Source organism: Notolabrus celidotus, chromosome 9 (genome assembly GCF_009762535.1).
Source record: "Notolabrus celidotus isolate fNotCel1 chromosome 9, fNotCel1.pri, whole genome shotgun sequence".
In the NCBI taxonomy this organism is placed as follows: Eukaryota; Metazoa; Chordata; class Actinopteri; order Labriformes; family Labridae; genus Notolabrus; species Notolabrus celidotus.
In genome coordinates, this window is record NC_048280.1 from 32,310,918 (window position 1) to 32,330,277 (window position 19,360).

A 19,360-nucleotide genomic window follows, 5' to 3' on the forward strand; every position below is an offset into this window, starting at 1 on the left:
GTCAGTGGCTCCTACTGAGACTTAGGAATCCTAAAAGTTATAAATGAAATATCTATTTAATAACAATATTTTATTTTTTTTCTCAATAAAACAGTAACTAGGTAGTCCTCAGTTCTCCACAAGCCATGTAAACATTAGCAAACGTTATCTTCTTCTGGAGGAAAAGGTTTTTCATAAGGGTCGGGCAATGTGGGAAAAATATTGTATCATTATTTTTCTATGGCAGGATCACGATCTAGATTTCATCACACTTCTTTTTCATGTTGTTTTTAAGACTTTTCTGACCAGCAGACGACATTATATAACAACATAATTATTTTCCTGAGTTCTGAACACTTTTGAATGCACCAAATGTTGCCTTTTCTGTACGATTTCATAATTTTGATCTTGTCTTGTGTCCTCTTTTGTGTCTCTGAACTTTTAGTGTTCATCAAGAACATTTATCAGATTTCACATCATGATAAAAACATTAATTTGAAAACCTGTCAGCTTTAAGAGTTCTTGTGTTTCTTCTTTATTACCATCTTGCAGAATCCCCTGTGCTTTGGCTTTTATACAAGTAGTCCATATGAAGCTTTTTGAGACGTTTCTGGATTGACTTTAGTTTTGTTTGTGTGCTTGAAAGAAACTACAAATGTTCAGATAATTCAGAAGGTGATTAATTTCTTTGCTATAAATAACACGATTTAAGATCGAAGCTTGGGGCCATAAATAAATGGACCTTGGGCCGCAATTGGCCCCTGGGCCGTACTTTGGACATGCCTGCTCTAGAATATGAAATGTGCCATTCATCCAGGTAGTAACAGACAGTTATCCTTAAATACAAAAAGTCCCTGTTTACAAAGACAGTTTCATGACAAGCGGGTTCATAAAAATACACCAGAGTACCTCCAAACGTGTTGTGAAATTAATGCATAATATCCATGATAATCATGAAACTGTGATCATTTCTCATACCATCAACATCTCTGACGAATATGAATTTTTGGTCCAATATTCTAATCTGTACTCTTCATATTTTCTAAACAGACTGTCTTTCTGTTTTAGTCTTATACCGCTCTGCATCATTGATCAGCCGCACAATCTGTTCATATCCTTACCACCGTGCCTGGAAAATGTTCCAGAGGAAAAACTGCTATAATGATACAAATTATGTTAATCGCAGGCACACATCAAAACTCAGAGGTTTTGTCCCACAGTTTGAAATTCTTGATGAAACTCAGCCTTCAGAGTAAACTGATTGCAGAGGCTTTCCACAGGCCAACAGAAATCACATTTTTGAGCATATAACTGCCTGCTGGAAATCTCAGTACAAACATGACTGATTGTGCATCCTGCTTTCTTTGAGGAGTTTGTTACAAAGTCCAAAGCCAGCTGACTTTGTAAAATAATGAACTCCCACTCTGGAGAAGGACGTCTGCAGAGGGTCACCCTGCTTTTATCCACCATGTTTGGTCAGTTTAAACAAAACCTGAGTGCAGAGGCATACAAAATATTTCTGTCATGGCTCCACATTTGAAGGGAGCTCGTTGAAGAACTGTGCAGCAGAGAACCTGCTCTGAAGAAGCAGAACATGTGAGGCAAGATGAGACTTGCTGAATCACAGGAGCTGTTGCATCATCAGGGACTTCTTCACAAACTGAGAGACTTTTCCCAAAGTGTGCATGACAGTTACAGTTTGATTTCCAATGCTCAGTAAATATGCCTTATGGCACTGATCCTAGCTGAGGGGACTCGATCGATGTCTGGGCCTCAATTATTATGACTAAACGTGTCTGCATGAAACAATCAGCCTAACATGTGTAAACCCACATGTCCTCAGTTTCTTTAGAGACCACCTGTGGGGACTTTGAGCCCCTCCCATGAAGCTGCAGGCAGCCACGTACTGAATCAGAAGACTCAAGTCCCAACTTATCCCAGAAACCTGCCCCAGAGCATGATGGGAGGCCCTTTCTCGACATATATGTGCATGGTGTGTCCTGCCAAATGGTAAATTTACACATTCATACAGTAAGGCCGGGGTGCTATGTGCCCATCAGTGTTAACCCCCACCATTCACACACAATCACATGATGATGTCACCTGGAGAAATCTGGAGGTCAGTGTCTTGCCCGCTGACATGTTGAGTGTGAAATGACCGATTCTAAAACATGTCATGCATAATATCCATGACTCATCATGTACTGGTGTTCTGGGCATGCAGGACTCACCATCGTTGCTGTGTCTGACACAGTCCTGCAGGACAGCGTGCCACTTCTGCTGCTCCTTCTCCGCTGTCACACAGAAGTAGTAGTGACGAGCGTAAGGGTGCCACAGGATCAGAGGGAACTGAGTCGCACACTTCAGGAAAGGTGAACTTCCCACCTTGGCTTTCACACCTGGAAACACATAAACATAATGCAAACACATTCAGGTTAATAAAACATGAGATGTTTTAGCTCTCCCACAGTGAATACAGGACACCTTCAAGTCATCTGATGGATTATCAAGGTTTTTATGAAGTTATTTACCCTGATGAAAACTGATGAGGAAGGATGAAAAATAAAAACTAGTCTTTTTGAAGATATTAAGATTACAAGTTTTCCATAATGAGAGGCACGGCTGACTTGACTGACAGGCGTGAACACTGTAGCTTAGTGTCACCTCACACTAGCTTAACGGAAGTTAGGTTGAGTTCAACATTTGATCGGCTTCAAAATAGCGCTTCAGAAACAGATGGGTGACGTCACAGATACTACTTTCATTTATTATACAGTCTATGATCCTGACATGTGCCTTCATCAGACGACAACAACCATCAACCTGTTCTAGTAGAGATTAACTCACCATAAAGAACTAATAACAGACTCTGCTGACCTTGTTGTTGTGTAGTTACATTCTGCAGTTCTTCTTCTGGAGGTAAACTGTTATTACAACAACCCCTTTTTTGGTGAGAGAGCTGCCTTCATCTGAGTGTGTTTACCAGCATACTTTGAGTTTCTGAATGTTTACACCATTAGGATTTCCATGTGTGTTTATATGGACAGAGAGTAACTCTAAAGCTTTGCTCTGAATGCTAAAAAACGTATAAATGGAATTACTGTTCATTTTAAAATGCCTTTCAGCAAAAGATACTTCTGCTGATATCACGATAAAGAAAAGACTTTACAAATGTTTGTTTGTTGAATGGCGGTGGGATCCATCATTTCTGATGCATTCCAGGAAGTCAGGAAATCTAAACGCTGATCGTCTTTAGTGACACAGCATCAAGCAGATCTGTGTCTCAGTGTAAATGTTTGATCTCGAACAGATTGTTAGCTGCTCTTGATGAAGATATCTGCTTATAGAGAGAAAGAAATCCAGTCATTACAGTGGATTGTGTTTCTCCTTGGTTTTCTCTCCAGATTCAGATTCAGAATACTTTATTAGTCCCTGAAGGGCAATTCAGTTTTACAGTCAACCTGTCCATATTACAGAATATACAGTAAAGGAAACAAGGAAATAAATAACAGGTTGTGACATCAGCAACTACCACAACTAGTGACCGTACAGCAAAGCGGGATGCTAGGTAGTTCCTGATTTATTCTGTCTTTGGTGCATTTAGCCATGGTTCTCTGCCGGAAAACGGTGGATTGCTCTCTCTCGGTGGGGAGTGAGACTTTGCTCCAAGTGGGGGAGTTTAAGTATCTCGGGGTCTTGTTCGCGAGTGGGGGTAAAATGGAGTGTGAGATCCACAGGCGGATTGGTGCGGCGTCAGCAGTGATGCGGACGTTGTATCGGACCATTGTGGTGAAGAGGGAGCTGAGCCGGAAGGTAAAGCTTTCGATTTACCAGTCGGTCTACGTTCCAACTCTCACCTATGGTCATGAGCTGTGGGTCATGACCGAAAGGATAAGATCGCGGATACAAGCGTCTGAAATGAGTTTCCTGCGAAGGGTGTCTGGGCTCGGCCTTAGAGATAGGGTCAGGAGCTCGGACATCCGGAGGGAGCTCGGAGTAGAGCCGCTGCTCCTCCGCGTCGAAAGGAGTCAGCTGAGGTGGTTCGGGCATCTGATAGGATGCCTCCCGGACGCCTCCCTTTAGAGGTGTTCCGGGCACGTCCAACTGGGAGAAGGCCCCGGGGTAGACCCAGAACGCGGTGGAGGGATTATATCTCCCGCCTGGTCTGGGAACGCCTCGGGATTCCCCAGGAGGCGCTGGAAAGTGTCGCCGGGGAGAGGGATGTCTGGGTCAATTTGCTTGGCCTGCTACCCCCGCGACCCGACCCCGGATAAGCGGAAGAAAATGGATGGATGGATGGATGGTGCATTTAGCAGCCTTATGGCGGAAGGAATAAAAGAATTAGCATAGCGGTTTGTTTTCTTCACTGGAACATAGTACCGCCGACCTGAGGGCATGGTTTTGAATTCACTGCCAAGAATTCCCAGTTGGGTCAAAATTTGGTTCGCTTTCTTGACCACCCGTACTGTCCAGAGGGAGCAGAGGTCCTTAAACTGGACTCCAGTGACTTTGGAGCACAGCCTGATGATGTCATCCAGACACTTCTTGTCTTCCACAGAGAGACAGCCAAACCAACATATAAAAGGAATACGCAGGAAGACTTTCAATAAAACTCTGATAAAAGGAACGTAGAGTATTTTTGCTGACACCGAAAGAGTTGAGTTTCCTCAGCAAGTAGATCCTCTGGTTTGCTTGTTTAGCAATACTGTCAGCATTTTCACTGAATTTCAAGTTAGCATCGAACACGGTGCCCAAATACTTATATGAGTGCACTATTTGTAACTTTTCACTGTGGATTGTGCTGGTTACAGGGTCAACGCTGATTTTTCTAAAATCTGTGATGATTTCCTTTGTTTTTAATACATTGAGATCAAGGAAACTATCATTGCACCATTGAACAAATTCAGGGAAGGCACAGCTGTGGTTTGGTTGGTGGCCCTGAAGAAGAGACAGTAGGACTGTGTCACACACACTCTTTTTCCTATACACACCAAATCCTGCTGATATCTGATTGGTCGATACTACTTAGACTACAAAAAGAAACCAGAGCACTTCTCAGACTGAAATCCAGACCTCCTGAGTACAGACTCTACATTTTTAAGAGTTGAACTGGTCAGCAAAAAGACTTTCCCTTCTTCTTCTTTTAACTATTAAATCATCATTAAAACCTTCAGGATTTATACAGAGGTAACTTCTGCTTAGTCATGTTTCACAAACTGCAATGAAAGATCATTCCAACCTTCAAGTTGTTTTGAATGAATGAACATTTCTCGATTCACACAACACAGAAACAGTAGAAAACAGCCACGCACAGATGCTAGGCCAGTAGGTGGTGATCATATGTGATAATCAGTCTGTCATCTCAAATACAACAGTCGAGAATGAAACCGTGTATGAAGTGGTGAATTAAAAACTACAGAGCGTAACATATTAACTTTCCTTTGCACCGCTGTTTGATGATGAAGTTAGGTTACCTGGTAAAGGCGCAGGTACACCTTACAGACATAAACTGCAGTCGGCCATTTGAAGTGAATGCACAATACACATAAACATTGAGTGCCATCTGCAAGTTGAGGTAAAGACATCAGCATTTCACAAATCTTCTGTTCCAGCTGCCCCCAAGAAGACAGACAAAATAGAGTCTTTGAAAGTCTCCAGGTGTTTTCCAAAACCTCCGTTTTCAGTGACCTAAAGCTCCGTTTACGTGGGCGTAGGGCCAAAACTCAGAGAACAAACTAAGCTTTAAAAAAAAAATCCTCACTCAACGTACGGACAGGTTCTGAGTTATGCATCAGACTTGTGCTATCACAGAGTTACAGCACGACTGTTTCCAGTTCTGCACTTATGATTTACACAGTCACACAGCCAGTTCCACCGTGCAGCTGCAGACTCTGGCAGGTTTACACACATCCAGTCTGCTCTCATGTTTACAGGATTAACTCTGACATTTAGTGAAGCAGGAGCCTGACTGAGGGCCTCTCTGCCCCACGGACACTGAAGCTTTTTAACTCTTTACATGTTCAGCACTTTACTCCAGAAGTACAATGAAGTCAGATCTTTTTGTTACAGGTACACAGACTTCAAAAACAAAGACTTAAGAACAAAAGAACACTCCCCCCTCTTCCTCCTCCTCCTTCTTCTTCTCACCTGGCAGACTATTGCTGATCAGGTCCAGGTATTGATCCATCGACGTCAGCACCTTGTACCCGGCACAGTTGATGGTTCCTTTGGGATTGAGGCGTCTGTCATGGGACTGTTGGTTCAGAGAGGGAGCAGAGGGAATACGTCAGACAGAGAATCAGACCGGTATGATGAGAAACAGACCGTGTGGTCCGTCCTTTAAGCTCACCGCTTTGTTGTCGTAGTAGTTGATGTTGTAGGAGTCTGGGACGAAGAGGAAGCGGTTCCTCCATTTCTTGTTCTCCTCCAGGTACTGAAAGAGCGAGCCGGAGAAGATGGACTTGTTTTCCAGAGGAGTCTGAGGGAGACAGAATGTAAAACACACGGCATGGTCATTTTCTGCAGGGAAAGGTTGCACACGTTGTCAAAATACAAATCTTTTTTAGGAGCTGTGTCGTCATCCTTAAAAACCCAGTTAGATTTATTTACTCAGTGCCAGCTGGACTCCTTACAATCCTGAAGAATTCAACCGTAACGTTTCAGTGTCTGATGAACCGTGTAGTGTGAGGTTTAAAGGTTGTGCGGTGTATACCTGGCAATCAATCTCAAGCGTATCCGTATGTTGTTTGATCGTTTGGCTGAAGCATGACTCACCATTAACTTCGCAGAATATGAATTTTCCAGGGCTACAGCCACGTATCTTGGTCGTGTGGTGGGACCGGGACTTAAGGCTCTAAGACAGGAAGATGGCTAACACCAAATATCCAGAACCCACCACCAAGAAAGAGCTCCAGAGGTTTTTGGGGTTGATGGGGTACACAGGAGTTTCTGGCATAACTTTTCAACCACACTCTTAAACCAAGCCAAAGCAAGGTGACTTCTTAACACTGGATGTAGAATGAATGCAGTCAAAACATCTTTAGTTTTGTGCTGGATCTGCCAGGAAAGAAATAAAGGTGCCCAGGTATCATCTCTGTTCTGGAAACACCTAGCGTTTCATCCTCATCTGATAAATCTTCACCTGCCGCCCCCGTGTCTGTATGCCACTGTCCATCTCCAGGCAGAAGAGATGCAACAATGTCCAATATGAGGACTCAAAGGCAGACAGCGCCCTCTGCTTGTTTTAAAAAGTGATATTGATATCAGTTTTTCATCTCACTGATTCCAATCGTCAATTTTCAACAGTCTCAAAATCTGGACTTCACACAGCCGTGCATTTCTAAAGAAAGTCAGGATACTTGTTTCTGCTGAGTAAACACACAGTTTGGATCCTGAAGTGTTGCACAGAGTCGGAGGAGAGGAGGTCTTACCTTGCGGTGGAGCAGCTGGGGTTGTGGGCCGCCTCCTCCCTCGATGTCAAAGCGGACTTTGTTGAAGAGAGCCACTGCATACTGCTGCTCATACAGACGCCCAAACTCCCCCATCACCTCCCCGGTCCGAGCTGAAACACACACAGAAACACACACACTGTTAGGACAGTAGATGCACTGTTAGATTCTGTGTATTTAAATGCTGTGTACGGATGTTTCCACCACTTTCACTATGACACAGTGAAGGTGGACTGGGCCTCACATTGTGTTTCAAGCTGCAGCTTTAAGGTAAACTGTCAACATACATGGCAAAAAAAAGGTTGTATCAATGTGATTCAGAAAAGATTGAGAAACTCCAAACAAGTTTCAATGGCCCTGAAAAGAGTGAGAGTCAAATTGACTTTAAGAGGTATTTTCCCATTTAACTCTGCCGTGCTATTCACTTATAATAATGAGGACACTTCTAAAGGGCACACTTGCATTAGTGGGCCTGTGTTTGTTCACCAAAGAGCTGCACAATAAACCTACATTTCATTGTTAAAGCAGCATGAGCACTCTCAGTAAATGAATCACAAAACTCTGAGTTCATCACAGTAAAACATATTTTTCAGTGGAAACCTCTGCTCTCTCACTCAGCGTGTGCACATTCTTCTGACATGCTGGAGTCTGCTTCCAATTAGCCAAAGGCATTTGGGTAAAAAATAAAAAAAATCAAATTTTTTGTTGCATATTTGAAATGATTGTTTTCTCCTTCGGTGGTTGTGGTTTGTGAAGTATGACACAATGTGCCCTGTTTCTGAGTTTGCGTGATAAAGGCAGAATCACACTTTTTAAAACTGCCCATAAATTATTCGAAAATCTCACGAAGAGGGGAAGTTGTTGATGATAAATGAGACCCATCGTGTCACACCGTGCTCAATTTAGGGGGTAAGATGAAAAACACTCAGCAAGTTATTGCAAGTTTCAACTTAGATCCAAAAAACTCTGGATTATCCTGATCCCTGCAGAGGTCTGGATTCAGGCTGGATTACAGAAAGGAGTCTGTCTCATTCCCCACCAAGCGGCAACCTCCAGTCTAAAAATCTTTTAAAAAAAAAAGCTGATCTTGGGGCGCTGGTGGCCCAGTGGTCTAAGCATCCCACATACAGAGGCTACAGTCCTCGTTGCAGGGGTCGCCGGTTCGATTCCCGGCTGGTCGACCATTTCCTGCATGTCTTCCCCCGCTCTCTCGTCCCCACATTTCCTGTCTCTCTACAGCTGTCCTATCAAATAAAGGCAAAAAGGCCAAAAATATAAACATGTTTACAGCCTGGTACAAATAATGAGTGTAGTCTGGATTGCTCATTTCTCGATCAGCACACACTGTATGGGGGGTTCATTTTTTCCCAACCCGGCAATTCTGAAGATATTGAGATTACGAGTCTTCCAATGAGAGGCACAGCTGACTTGATTGACAGGCGGGAACACTGTAGCTGTTGGCCAGGAGGCTCAAAGCCCGCCTCTTTACATGACAATCACTCAACAGCAACAATATGGCTCCCGCCGACGTTATATTCAGTAAACTGTAGAGTGTCCGAATGGTGCCAGGCTTCCATCATCAAATTAGAGCTGAACAATAAAACCGTTTCAGAATCAAATCCATGTTTACACATGTCCAACAGTCACACTGCCAGGAACGTAATGGGGTTAGTCTAATGAGGAAAATCAGGCCCCGACAGGGCAAACTGTATCCAGGGGAACAAAAAGGTGCTTTGTTCCCTCAGTGATTAATTTAAAAAAACACTGCAGAACATCGAAAACTATTCAGATTAATTCAATCACGTCTTAAGTTGCTTATTTTCTCAACATGAGCACACTGAACAGAAAACAACCTCACATTGATTTCCTGTGGATTACTACAAAAAAACAAAAAAACAAAAAAACAATAAAAGGTTTAATTGTATTTCATGAAGTGGACTGACATTTTCAGACCGTGACAGCATGGTGGACCACACCAGGCCAAACCATGACTGTCCCCCCTCTGCCCTGAACTCACACTGATCCACGCCCACTTGAGCCTGAGCACGGAGACCTATTGTACAACCGTCAACACTTGTAACACACGGCTTTACTTCATCCTGGAGCATCCTTAGTGTACAAGAAACTCAGCCTCAAGAGGCAACAACACAAAGCACACGACTGCAGCCTCACGGTGGATTATTTTGAGTCATTCAGTTTTGTTTTTCAGCACAAACACTTTTCCGCCATTGTTTAAAATTATCATCAAGAGGAACGGTCACAACCACCATATGTAATGTCCACATTGTCAACCTGCTTTGGCTCGTGCATGAACAGTGAGCCCACCTCTTTCACCTGTACCTGGACCAAGAAAGCATACAGCACTTACGCTTGGTACGGAGCACTTGCACAAGTCAAACAAACTGGACTTTGGGAGTGACAACAGATGACCTCGTGCAGACTTGGAGACAGTTTTCAGAGTTTTTGGTTGCTTCCATCATGGTTGTTTGGAGCCAGAGGTAAACACTCTTAGATGAGACTGTAGATACACCCGGCTATCTCTATCCTAGCTGCCATGGTTGAGACTTGCACTCACAGGTCATCACTGCCTTAATGGTACCCTGTTTTATGGTCTATTAGACTCTAAATTAACCCATCATTTACAAAATTAACAACCAGACTTGAAACTAGAGATTGGGAGCATGAACTCATCAGGAGAATGTTGACTGAAAGAATCAATCATATTAAAGTAAGTTAATATCAAAGGTGTAAAGATGATGAAATGTTCATTTTGTGGGTTATGGTCCACCAAAGAGTGATAACAGAGAACAAAGCAGGTTCATTGTTAGGGTGTGGCTTCCTTCAGATTTAAAGCAGCGACCACTTCTTCACATTAGATTTTCTTGCAGGAACTGCAGTTTTTTGCACTTTCACATTGGCTTCATTTATCAAAACCTGATTTTGTTGCTTGCTTGCTGATTTTTCACAACACTCTAAACACATGTGGAGAAGGATTCTTGATTGCAACGCAAGTGAAAATCAAAAGAGTAGACCTTCTTCAGGACAGATACTAGGGATGCACCGATCCTACTTTTTAGGTCCCGATACCAGACAATACCTGGGCTTTGGTATCTGCCGATACCAATACCGATATCAGCGGATCCGATCCTGGTATTGATTTAACAATCTCTATTCCTCAATGTGAGGATAGAATCATGTTTTGGCAACTTCAGGCTTTTCTGATTTTGTAAACCAAAATATTCGAAGTGCTAAACCAGAGGGTGGAATCTCTTTATTTCAAGGATCCAGAACAATTAATCCAATAATAATAAAACTGTTGCAAGTTCCCGGCGGAGTTGTTTGCATAAGCAGTGTCCACCTAAACTGCAGAGCCTCTGTAGTTATCCTCCATCATGCTCCTCCGGGCTAAAATGCCCAGACCGGCAGGCGGTGATGACGTAGGAGACGCACATGGCTGTTGTAAGCACAGAAAAGCATAGAACTGAGATGAATAGATAATAATAATAATAATAATAATAATAATAATAATAATAATAATAATAATAATAATAATGCATTTTATTTATAGGCGCCTTTCTTGGCACTCAAGGTCACCTTACAACATTAAAAACAAACAGAGTTTAAATAGCAAACAGTAAATAAAACACAATTTAAAAAGTTTTAAGTGAATGGACAGAGGAGTTGTGGTCAGATGGAGTAAGCCAGTTTAAACAGATGAGTTTGGAGTTTGGATTTAAAATGTGGGAGTGAGTCAGTGTCGCGGAGGTCAGGTGGGAGAGAGTTCCAGAGCGGCTGAAGGCTCTGCTCCCCATGGTAACAAGGCAAGCAGGGGGGACAGTGAGGTGGATGGAGGAGGAGGATCTGAGGGTGCGGACGGGTGTGGCAGTATGGAGGAGGTCAGAGAGATATGGAGGGGCGAGGTTGTGTATTGATTTGAAGGTGAGGAGAAGTATTTTGTAGTTGATCCGGTGTGTGATGGGGAGCCAGTGGAGCTGTTGCAGGATGGGTGTGATGTGGTGGATGGAGGCGGTGCGTGTGATGATACGGGCGGCTGAATTTGGAACCAGTTGAAGTTTATGGAGGGTTTTGTGGGGGAGACCAAACAGAAGGGAGTTGCAATAGTCCAAACGGGAGGTGACGAGGGTGTGAACAAGAATGGCAGTGGAGTGGGGAGTGAGTGAAGGACGGAGACGGTTAATATTGCGGAGGTGAAAGTAGGCGGACCGGGTGACGTGGTTGATATGGGAGGTGAAGGAGAGGGTGCTGTCGAGGATGACACCCAGACTCTTAACCTGAGGGGAGGGGAAGAGGGGCGAGTTGTCGATGGGAATAGAGAAATTATGGAGTTTGTTTAATGTAGATTTTGTGCCAATTAGAAGAAGTTCAGTTTTATTGCTGTTTAATTTGAGGAAGTTTGAGGTGAACCAAGATTTTATTTCAAGATCTGCCATTTGGATCGGCACTATATATCAGCCCCTTGTCACGGATATCCGATCTAGCTTTTTGAGTCCGATCTGGCCGCTATCCGATACCAGGTTCGAATCGGTGCATTCCTAACAGATACAGGAGCAGTGCAGATCAAGGGGATCAAAGCTGCTGTGGACGGCTGGATGATAAGTAAGTTATGACATCTGTGTCATTTTTTAAAAACGCTTTGTGGTCCTGTAATTTATTGGCCAGTATCTTGACAGAACTAACTTAAATATGCAGTGAAAAGTAATTAAAACCAAGCATTAAATAACCTCTGGCATGAAACAGCCCCCTCCCTTTCGTCCAAAATGATCAGATCTGGCTCCAAAAACAAGACTGCAGGAACTTAAAACAGCATTTGGGGGAAATTCAAACTCAGGGCATCAAAAAGCATAAAACATAAACCTTTGGGTGATATCATGGTGGCTACAGTACGTCTGCTTCTCATCACTGTGTGTTTTACAGTAAACAAGGACATAGAGATGTTTGGTCATTAAAATTCTCTCAAAACCAAAAGCAAAGATCAGCTCAAACATCAATGCAGCAGCTGTAATTCAGACATTAGTTACACTGGGATCTTGGGAGGGTTTGCTTATTGTGGGAGAATCTGGATCAAATTAAAGTTAAGGATGGAAAATCTGTCTAACTTGTTCCATCCTGCTTCTGTTGGATGGATCAATAATCGGAGAAAGTTCTGCATAAATGTTTCCATCCAAAAATAGACAGAGAGGAAGAAAAGTCACTTCATACCTCCTTTTTAATTCTTCCTTTTAGAGGAAAGAGGGTTCATAAAGTGTATGTAGTCATGCAGCCCTGTGTGATTTGATTCAAAGATAAAGGTTTCCTTTAAAGACCTTGGATATTCTCAAAACGACAGTCCAACCAGATAAGAGTGACACCTACTAACAGGCAAAGAGGAGATAGACCTCTAGAAGAGTCCTCGTCCACCGTAGAAGTATGATTTATAAAGCATGGAGTCTCTGATAACTTTGAGGAAACATGGTAGCTCTCTACAGACTACATTAAGTGGGTATCTCTGCAATACTACAAATCATGACCATGAAACTATCGTTACCTCTGTTCCTTCTCTTAAAAACATTACTCTTCCTTCAACCTGAATGTTTCTATTCATCTTTTCTCTTCTGGGCTTGCACCGCTCACCAGGCTTGCAGGACAAAGAGAAATTTGTCAGATTTTGTTCACTCATGCAGCTCGTTGTGAAAGTTTTGGGATGCTTTTTAGGAGTTCTGTGCATGTGTGAAAGCAGCACAGAGAAGTCCTGACTCCTTGTTTCATGCAGCTGCCTTTTCAGTCAGGTGCTGTGCCTTCTTTTTGAATTCCTGAGGATAGATGTCAAGTCGAATTGAGAAAAACACCCATGAAATATTTGAAAAATAAAAGAAATAAAACGGTTTTGGCAGCACACAGGAACAGCTATGACAGGATTTCATTCAGACTTGATGGTAAATATGTGAAACTGTATCGACCACAGTCGAGGTTAAGTGACAGATTTGATCCCCTGCGGTCTGCGTGGCTGTGGTTCAGAAACGCTCTGAGGGTTGATGCAGAGGGTTCATAATGAATGCCTCTGTTACAGCATTAGGGAGGAAACATCAGGAGTGAAGCTTGGAGTGAAAAGGGAAATACTCAGAGAATGTGCCACTTTGCACGCTGTAATAATAAACATCCTGGTGACTAATGCAGAGGTTAGACTGCACCCTTTAAGCCAGGTTAAAGTCTGACCCGGCAGACATATGTTCCTGGACCAAGCGGCAACCTCCGGTCTTGAAAGATGAAGCCCATGCAGAAGTGTTACAAACTGCAGTTCATCAAGCGTGCACTAGAGGCTGGCTGCAGAAACACCAGAACGTTTTTTTATAACTCAGTATTTTCTAAAATATTACACTTACGAGTTTTGCCCAAATAAGGACATGCCTGACTTGATTGACAGGGGGGCACCCTGTAGCTGTTAGCAAAGAGGCTCAAGGCCCACCTCTTTAACTCACACTAGCTTAGATTAAGTTTGGTTGTGTTCAGCATTTCCAATATGGCACCCGGCAACGACAGGCTTCATAAACATACGGGTGACATCACAGATACTACGTCATTTTTTTACACAGTCTATGTTCTGGACCCACCTGCCCCAAAAATCGATAGTGACAACAATCAAGGCCACGTCTGGGACACATCACAACCTCATCAGAAAGTCCAGCAGGTTTGATTTTTCTTTCTGGTTATCAGTGTCATCAAAAAAATTGAGGAAGCAAAACAAGAAATTATGAGACAGAGGGAACGTTTTTCGAGCTCTGGCGACAACACCCCTGTGGAGGGACGACCATGACAGACTGGGAAAGAGAAGCATTGGTGTAGCCCCGCCCCCTTTCCTTCAGACATCATCAGTCGTAACGAATGGTCAGGTCATCAGGTCACACAGCACGGATTTATGTCTCTGTGATCATCCAATACGACACAGTGAACATCTTAACAGACAGATTGTGTTGTCCAGCCTCAGCATAGAGACAGTCCTGTGAGTACACTCAGTCACCTGAATGTTTCACACTTAATGAGACATTCAAGGCGTCAACCAAGGAGTGTCCACTGAGTCACTTCTGTGTCATAGAGGTCAACAAATAATCCAACAATGGATGATGTAATCTCTCCCAGATTAAAGTGCCTTGATGCCAAGCTGACGGCCTGCAGCTCTCAGACCTCACTGTCACACTTCACTCCTGCAGGCACCTGCTCATGGTACAGAGGTGGTGACTGTGAGAAGAGATGGAGAACGGAGATGCAAAGACAAAGCCCTCTGACACTCACTGATGTAAGAAATGTGTCCTCCTCACTAAGCTCTTTACTGGCATGGTGCTTTTGCTTTGAAAGCATCATCACTCTGCACAAACATTAAAGCCCTGAACTTTCTCCAGCGCTGACCGTCAGTGAGTAAAACCCAGAACTGTTCTTTAATAGGTTCACTCAATGATCACTTTCCCAATGCAACAATTGTCTCCTGCCTCACGTATGCTTAAAACAGTATGAAACCTTATTCAGGGTCAATAAAAAAGTCCCTACGGTGATTACCCAACAATACACTCATGTCGTGAGAACTTTGCCTCCCTAACATCAGCACACTCTCTAAAGCTTCCCCTTTTCAGGTGGGAGGGGCTGCAGGATGAGTGCATGGTTGCTGTTGTACCAGTAAACAGTAAGGACAGACTCATTACTCACAGCAGACAGAAACACACCGATATGATACCCATCTTAGTCAGCTGCATATGATCCTGACCACACACAAGAGAGTTTGTGTGAAAGTTTAAACTCACTTCTCCTTCTCAAAGAAATATAGAAGAGCTACACTTCACTAGGTTGCATGATTTAATTCATCCTTTAGCTTCTTTATGATTGAGCATTACTGTTGGTGAAGATCTTTGACACAGCAACATGACCCCAGGCCTCAGACTGCTCTGACCCTCTGCCCCAGAAATGAAAAACAGTAACGTTGGATAAAGGTTCATTAATGCTCTACTTCTGCGTTTTTTGTCTTTCACAGTACCACCAGATATCCAAGGGGGCAGTGTTGAGCAGTGTATCCAACAGTTTAGCCAGACAGCTTATGGTGGTTTCAAAACTTTCAAACTCAAGTAGAATATGAAGTCACATTTGACACTTTGCTTCAACTTGTTAACCTCAAAGGTTTACCTCTGCACTTTATATCAAATGCATGTGAAAGTGTGCTAAGTCAGAAAAGGGTGGCTTGCCCTCTCCGGGTCGGAGGGGAGTCTTTGCCCCAAGCTGAGGAGTTTAAGTATCTTGGGGTCTTGTTCACGAGTGAGGGGAAGAGGGAGCGAGAGATTGACGGATTGACGGAACGGGGCGGCGTCTGCAGTGATGCGGACGCTGTACTGGTCTGTTGTGGTGAAGAGGGAGCTGAGCCAGAAGGCAAAGCTCTCAATTTACCGGTCAATCTACGTTCCAACCCTCACCTATGGTCACGAGCTGTGGGTAGTGACCAAAAGGACAAGATCGCAAATACAAGAGGCCGAAATGAGCTTTCTCTGCAGGGTGGCTGGGCTCGGCCTTAGAGATAGGGTCAGGAGCTCAGACATCCGGGAGAGTCTCAAAGTAGAGCCGCTGTTCCTCCGCATCAAGAGGAGCCAGATGAGGTGGTTCGGACATCTGGTCAGGATGCCTCCCGGGCGTCTCCCTGGGGAGGTTTTTTGGGCATGTCCTTCTGGGAGGAGGCCACGGGGAAGACCCAGGACACGCTGGCGAGATTATGTCTCTCAGCTGGCCTGGGAGCACCGCGGTATCCTCCCAGAAGAGCTGGTGGAAGTGGCCGGGGAGAGGAGTGTCTGGGCTTCCCTGCTGAGACTGCTGCCCCCATGACCCGGACCCGGATAAGCGGAAGAAGATGTATGGATGGATGTGAAAGTGTATGATAGTTGTCTGTAAAGTCTGTGTATTAAAGGTTTACTTCCATATGCTGGTCTTTCCTGAAAAAGGCATCCTGCTCTTTAAGAGACTTCCTGTTTTAAAATTGTGTCATATTATTCTCTTACATTTGAGACAATCCTAACTCATGACAATGTCTCAGCTGAAGCCTGATCCCTGGTCGCATCCATCTGGTAAGACTGTTTCAAAGCAACCACTGTAAAGCAGCTGCTGTCAAACAGATCACAAGCTTCCTCTAGAGGAGTCACTCAGCGCGATCACATGAGGAGCAGACCGAGTCGAACATCTGAGGCGAATCAAAGACCTCATTCAGCTCAAACGACTAAGGACAACAGGAGATGCACTCAAAGATGATTTCACAGTCTGAGTTAAGTGTTCGTCCGCAAAGGTTTCAGTGTTTCCAGCGAACATCCACCTCCCAGCTGAGATCATCCCTGATGAAGCACTGAATGTCCTGCAAAGTGCACGCTCAGTAAAACTTGAGCGCGTGTCCGTTGACTATGAGAGGGTTGTCTTTAAGCGCAGAGCTCTGGGGACTGATTGTGTGAACGTCTTTAAAGAGAAGTTCTCAAGTATTCAAGGACGACCAATCGATCCATCCATGCTTGTCTGAAGTCCCATTCATACAGTGTGTAACTTGATGTAATGAAGCACCTCCACCCACAAACAACACTTAAAGGCAGGGAGAGAAAGAGAGAGTCCTCACAGCAAACACACAAAGCACGGACGGTTTGATTTTCGCTCTTTAGTGAACTTACAGTCAGACACATGAAGCAGCACATACTGTTCTCAGGTTTGATAACAGCTATGCTGGGCCTTACGCATGTACATACTGCACATGTCTGATGGGATTCAGTGAAAACCTGACTCAAGTAATGAACTCATCATATCTGCTTGTCTCTGAATACCTTCATCATTTTTGCAGTGTTATGAGCTGTGAAGAAGCCATCACATCATGGTTGACTTTTTGATTCTGTGTCTCCATTTATAACCACTTCTCATATGAAATGCAGGATTTTTAGATTTTTTAGACCAACCAAACTACCACCAATATCAAGACTCCAGTACAGTCCAAGCAGTAAGCCATTCAATCAAAATCAAATGTTCAATAGAGGCTGTCTACGAAAGCAGAGGAATCTCCCTTAAAGGTGACATATCATGCAAAATCGACTTTTTAATGGTTCTCTACCTGAAATATGTGTCCCTGGCATGTCTACAAACCCCCTGAAAATGAAAAGAATCCATTCTGCCCCTGTTCTGATTTCTCCACCTTTCTGTAAATGTGTGTGAAACCAGCCGTTTCAGTTTTCAGTGTTTTTCCACACGCCACAACGCCAGAAGTCAGAGCTCGGAGCTTGTTCAGCCCATAGACTGTATAAAATACAACTCAACTCCTCCTCTGTTTTTCATTACCTGCACACGTGTGTGCTAACAAGGAGCTTAGGAGGGAGGCATGCTAGTTGTAGGCTGTCTTAATAAACACAAAGGTCGGTTTTACTCCCCACGTCTGCAGATTTGAAGATCTAGTGGATGATTTTTATTTTTCATGGAAAAGTGCTAGCGCTAGTTAGCATAGCCACATAGCTACATGTTCGTCGCTGTGTACCAAGACACACGTCGACATACTGACAAATAAAACAACAAGAAACACTAAATCTGTGTCCAATGGTTCAGAAAGGTCATGCTGCAGGCGCCTCTCCGTCAGGATCAGATTCTGGATCAAATTCAGAGGGTTGAAGTAACGCTGGTCTGTGAGCAGTGCTGGACAGCCGAGGCCACATCCACTTCCTGAGGGGGCGTGGTCAGAGAGCTCATTCTCATTTAAAGGCACAGACACAGAAAACAGCCTGTTCTGAGAAGGGCTGAAAAAGAGGGGTTTTCAGGCAGACCAAAATCTGATTTCAAAGTGTTTTTTTGAGCAATAAACTTTAGACATGTTATTCGAATAATCGTCGAATGGATGCCAATGATTATCGAATAGTATTTTGGCTTCAAATGCCCATCCTAATGTTTACAGAAGCATTAAACATCTTTACAGCCCGGTACTGATACTCATTTCTTATTCATGACAACTATACAGGGCTGAATGTTATTATGATGCACTTTTTTTTATAATATAAAGGTCTAGAGTAATGCATACATTTTAACAGCCAAGTGGGTCACCCTTCAATGTAACTGCTGATTGTGGGCCCTTCTCACAAAAGTGAGCAAAGGCCTGATAATTAGATGATTCTCAAGAAGCATGCTAACTGAAGAAGAAAGCACAACAATGCAGCCATGGGGACCGTAATGAACGGGAAGCATGAAGTCAGATGGATGTCTGAAAAAGAGAACCTGCTTGCAGGTTTGGGCAACGACACCAGTGTGTCTACGATATGTCCTGTAAAACAAACCACAGTCACAAAGACAAAGAGAGGAGCTGACTGTGAGAGATGTTAGATCTCCCATTCAGAGCGTGGACTTCGGTTGTTGTTGAGTGAATCTATCAGTGTGCGGTTTGCTGTGTTGGTCATCTCGTAGCTCTACACACACTGTCCGAGAAGAACTATATAAGCTGTCATCATGTGTCATCATGTGTCCGGTCTCTCACATCTACACAAAAGGTTAAGCATTTGAAATAACAGGCTTTAGGGTGCAGTGGAGGTGAGTTGACAGACAGCTGGGTGTGTTGAAGCTGTTTGACCGATGGCTTAAGGCTCTTAAGACATTTTGCTAACTTTAAACTCTCCTCCAGCAACACACAAGTTTGTTTTCAATGTTGAGGTGATAACTGCCCTGAATGTATTCTCATATTGTCCGCTGTGAAACAAACATTCACACTATATGTGATAACATTTAGGATACTGTTCAGCTGAAGAGAAAAAAGGCATGTTTGATTTGACGTGGGGACGTCAGATTGTTGTTTTTATGTTTATTTATATTTAACTTAACTTTATCTGCATGATTCCCATTTCGTAGATTCAAATATTTTGCTGCTCATCATCCAAAAAACACGCCCTTTGCAAAAGAAAGGT

At 43.5% G+C, this 19,360-nt stretch overlaps 1 protein-coding gene across 1 annotated transcript in view; it reads right to left on the reverse strand.

The window, feature by feature from the left end:
• niban2b (niban apoptosis regulator 2b) overlaps positions 1 to 19,360 on the reverse strand; it is a 51,764-nt gene that overhangs the window by 19,778 nt on the left and 12,626 nt on the right. The window contains exons 2-5 of the mRNA XM_034692250.1: positions 7,410 to 7,540; positions 6,329 to 6,457; positions 6,127 to 6,232; positions 2,211 to 2,378 (exon numbers count right to left, since the gene is read on the reverse strand). Of these exons, the coding sequence (XP_034548141.1) occupies positions 2,211 to 2,378; positions 6,127 to 6,232; positions 6,329 to 6,457; positions 7,410 to 7,540 (534 nt within the window). The remainder of the gene's footprint in view (positions 1 to 2,210; positions 2,379 to 6,126; positions 6,233 to 6,328; positions 6,458 to 7,409; positions 7,541 to 19,360) is intronic.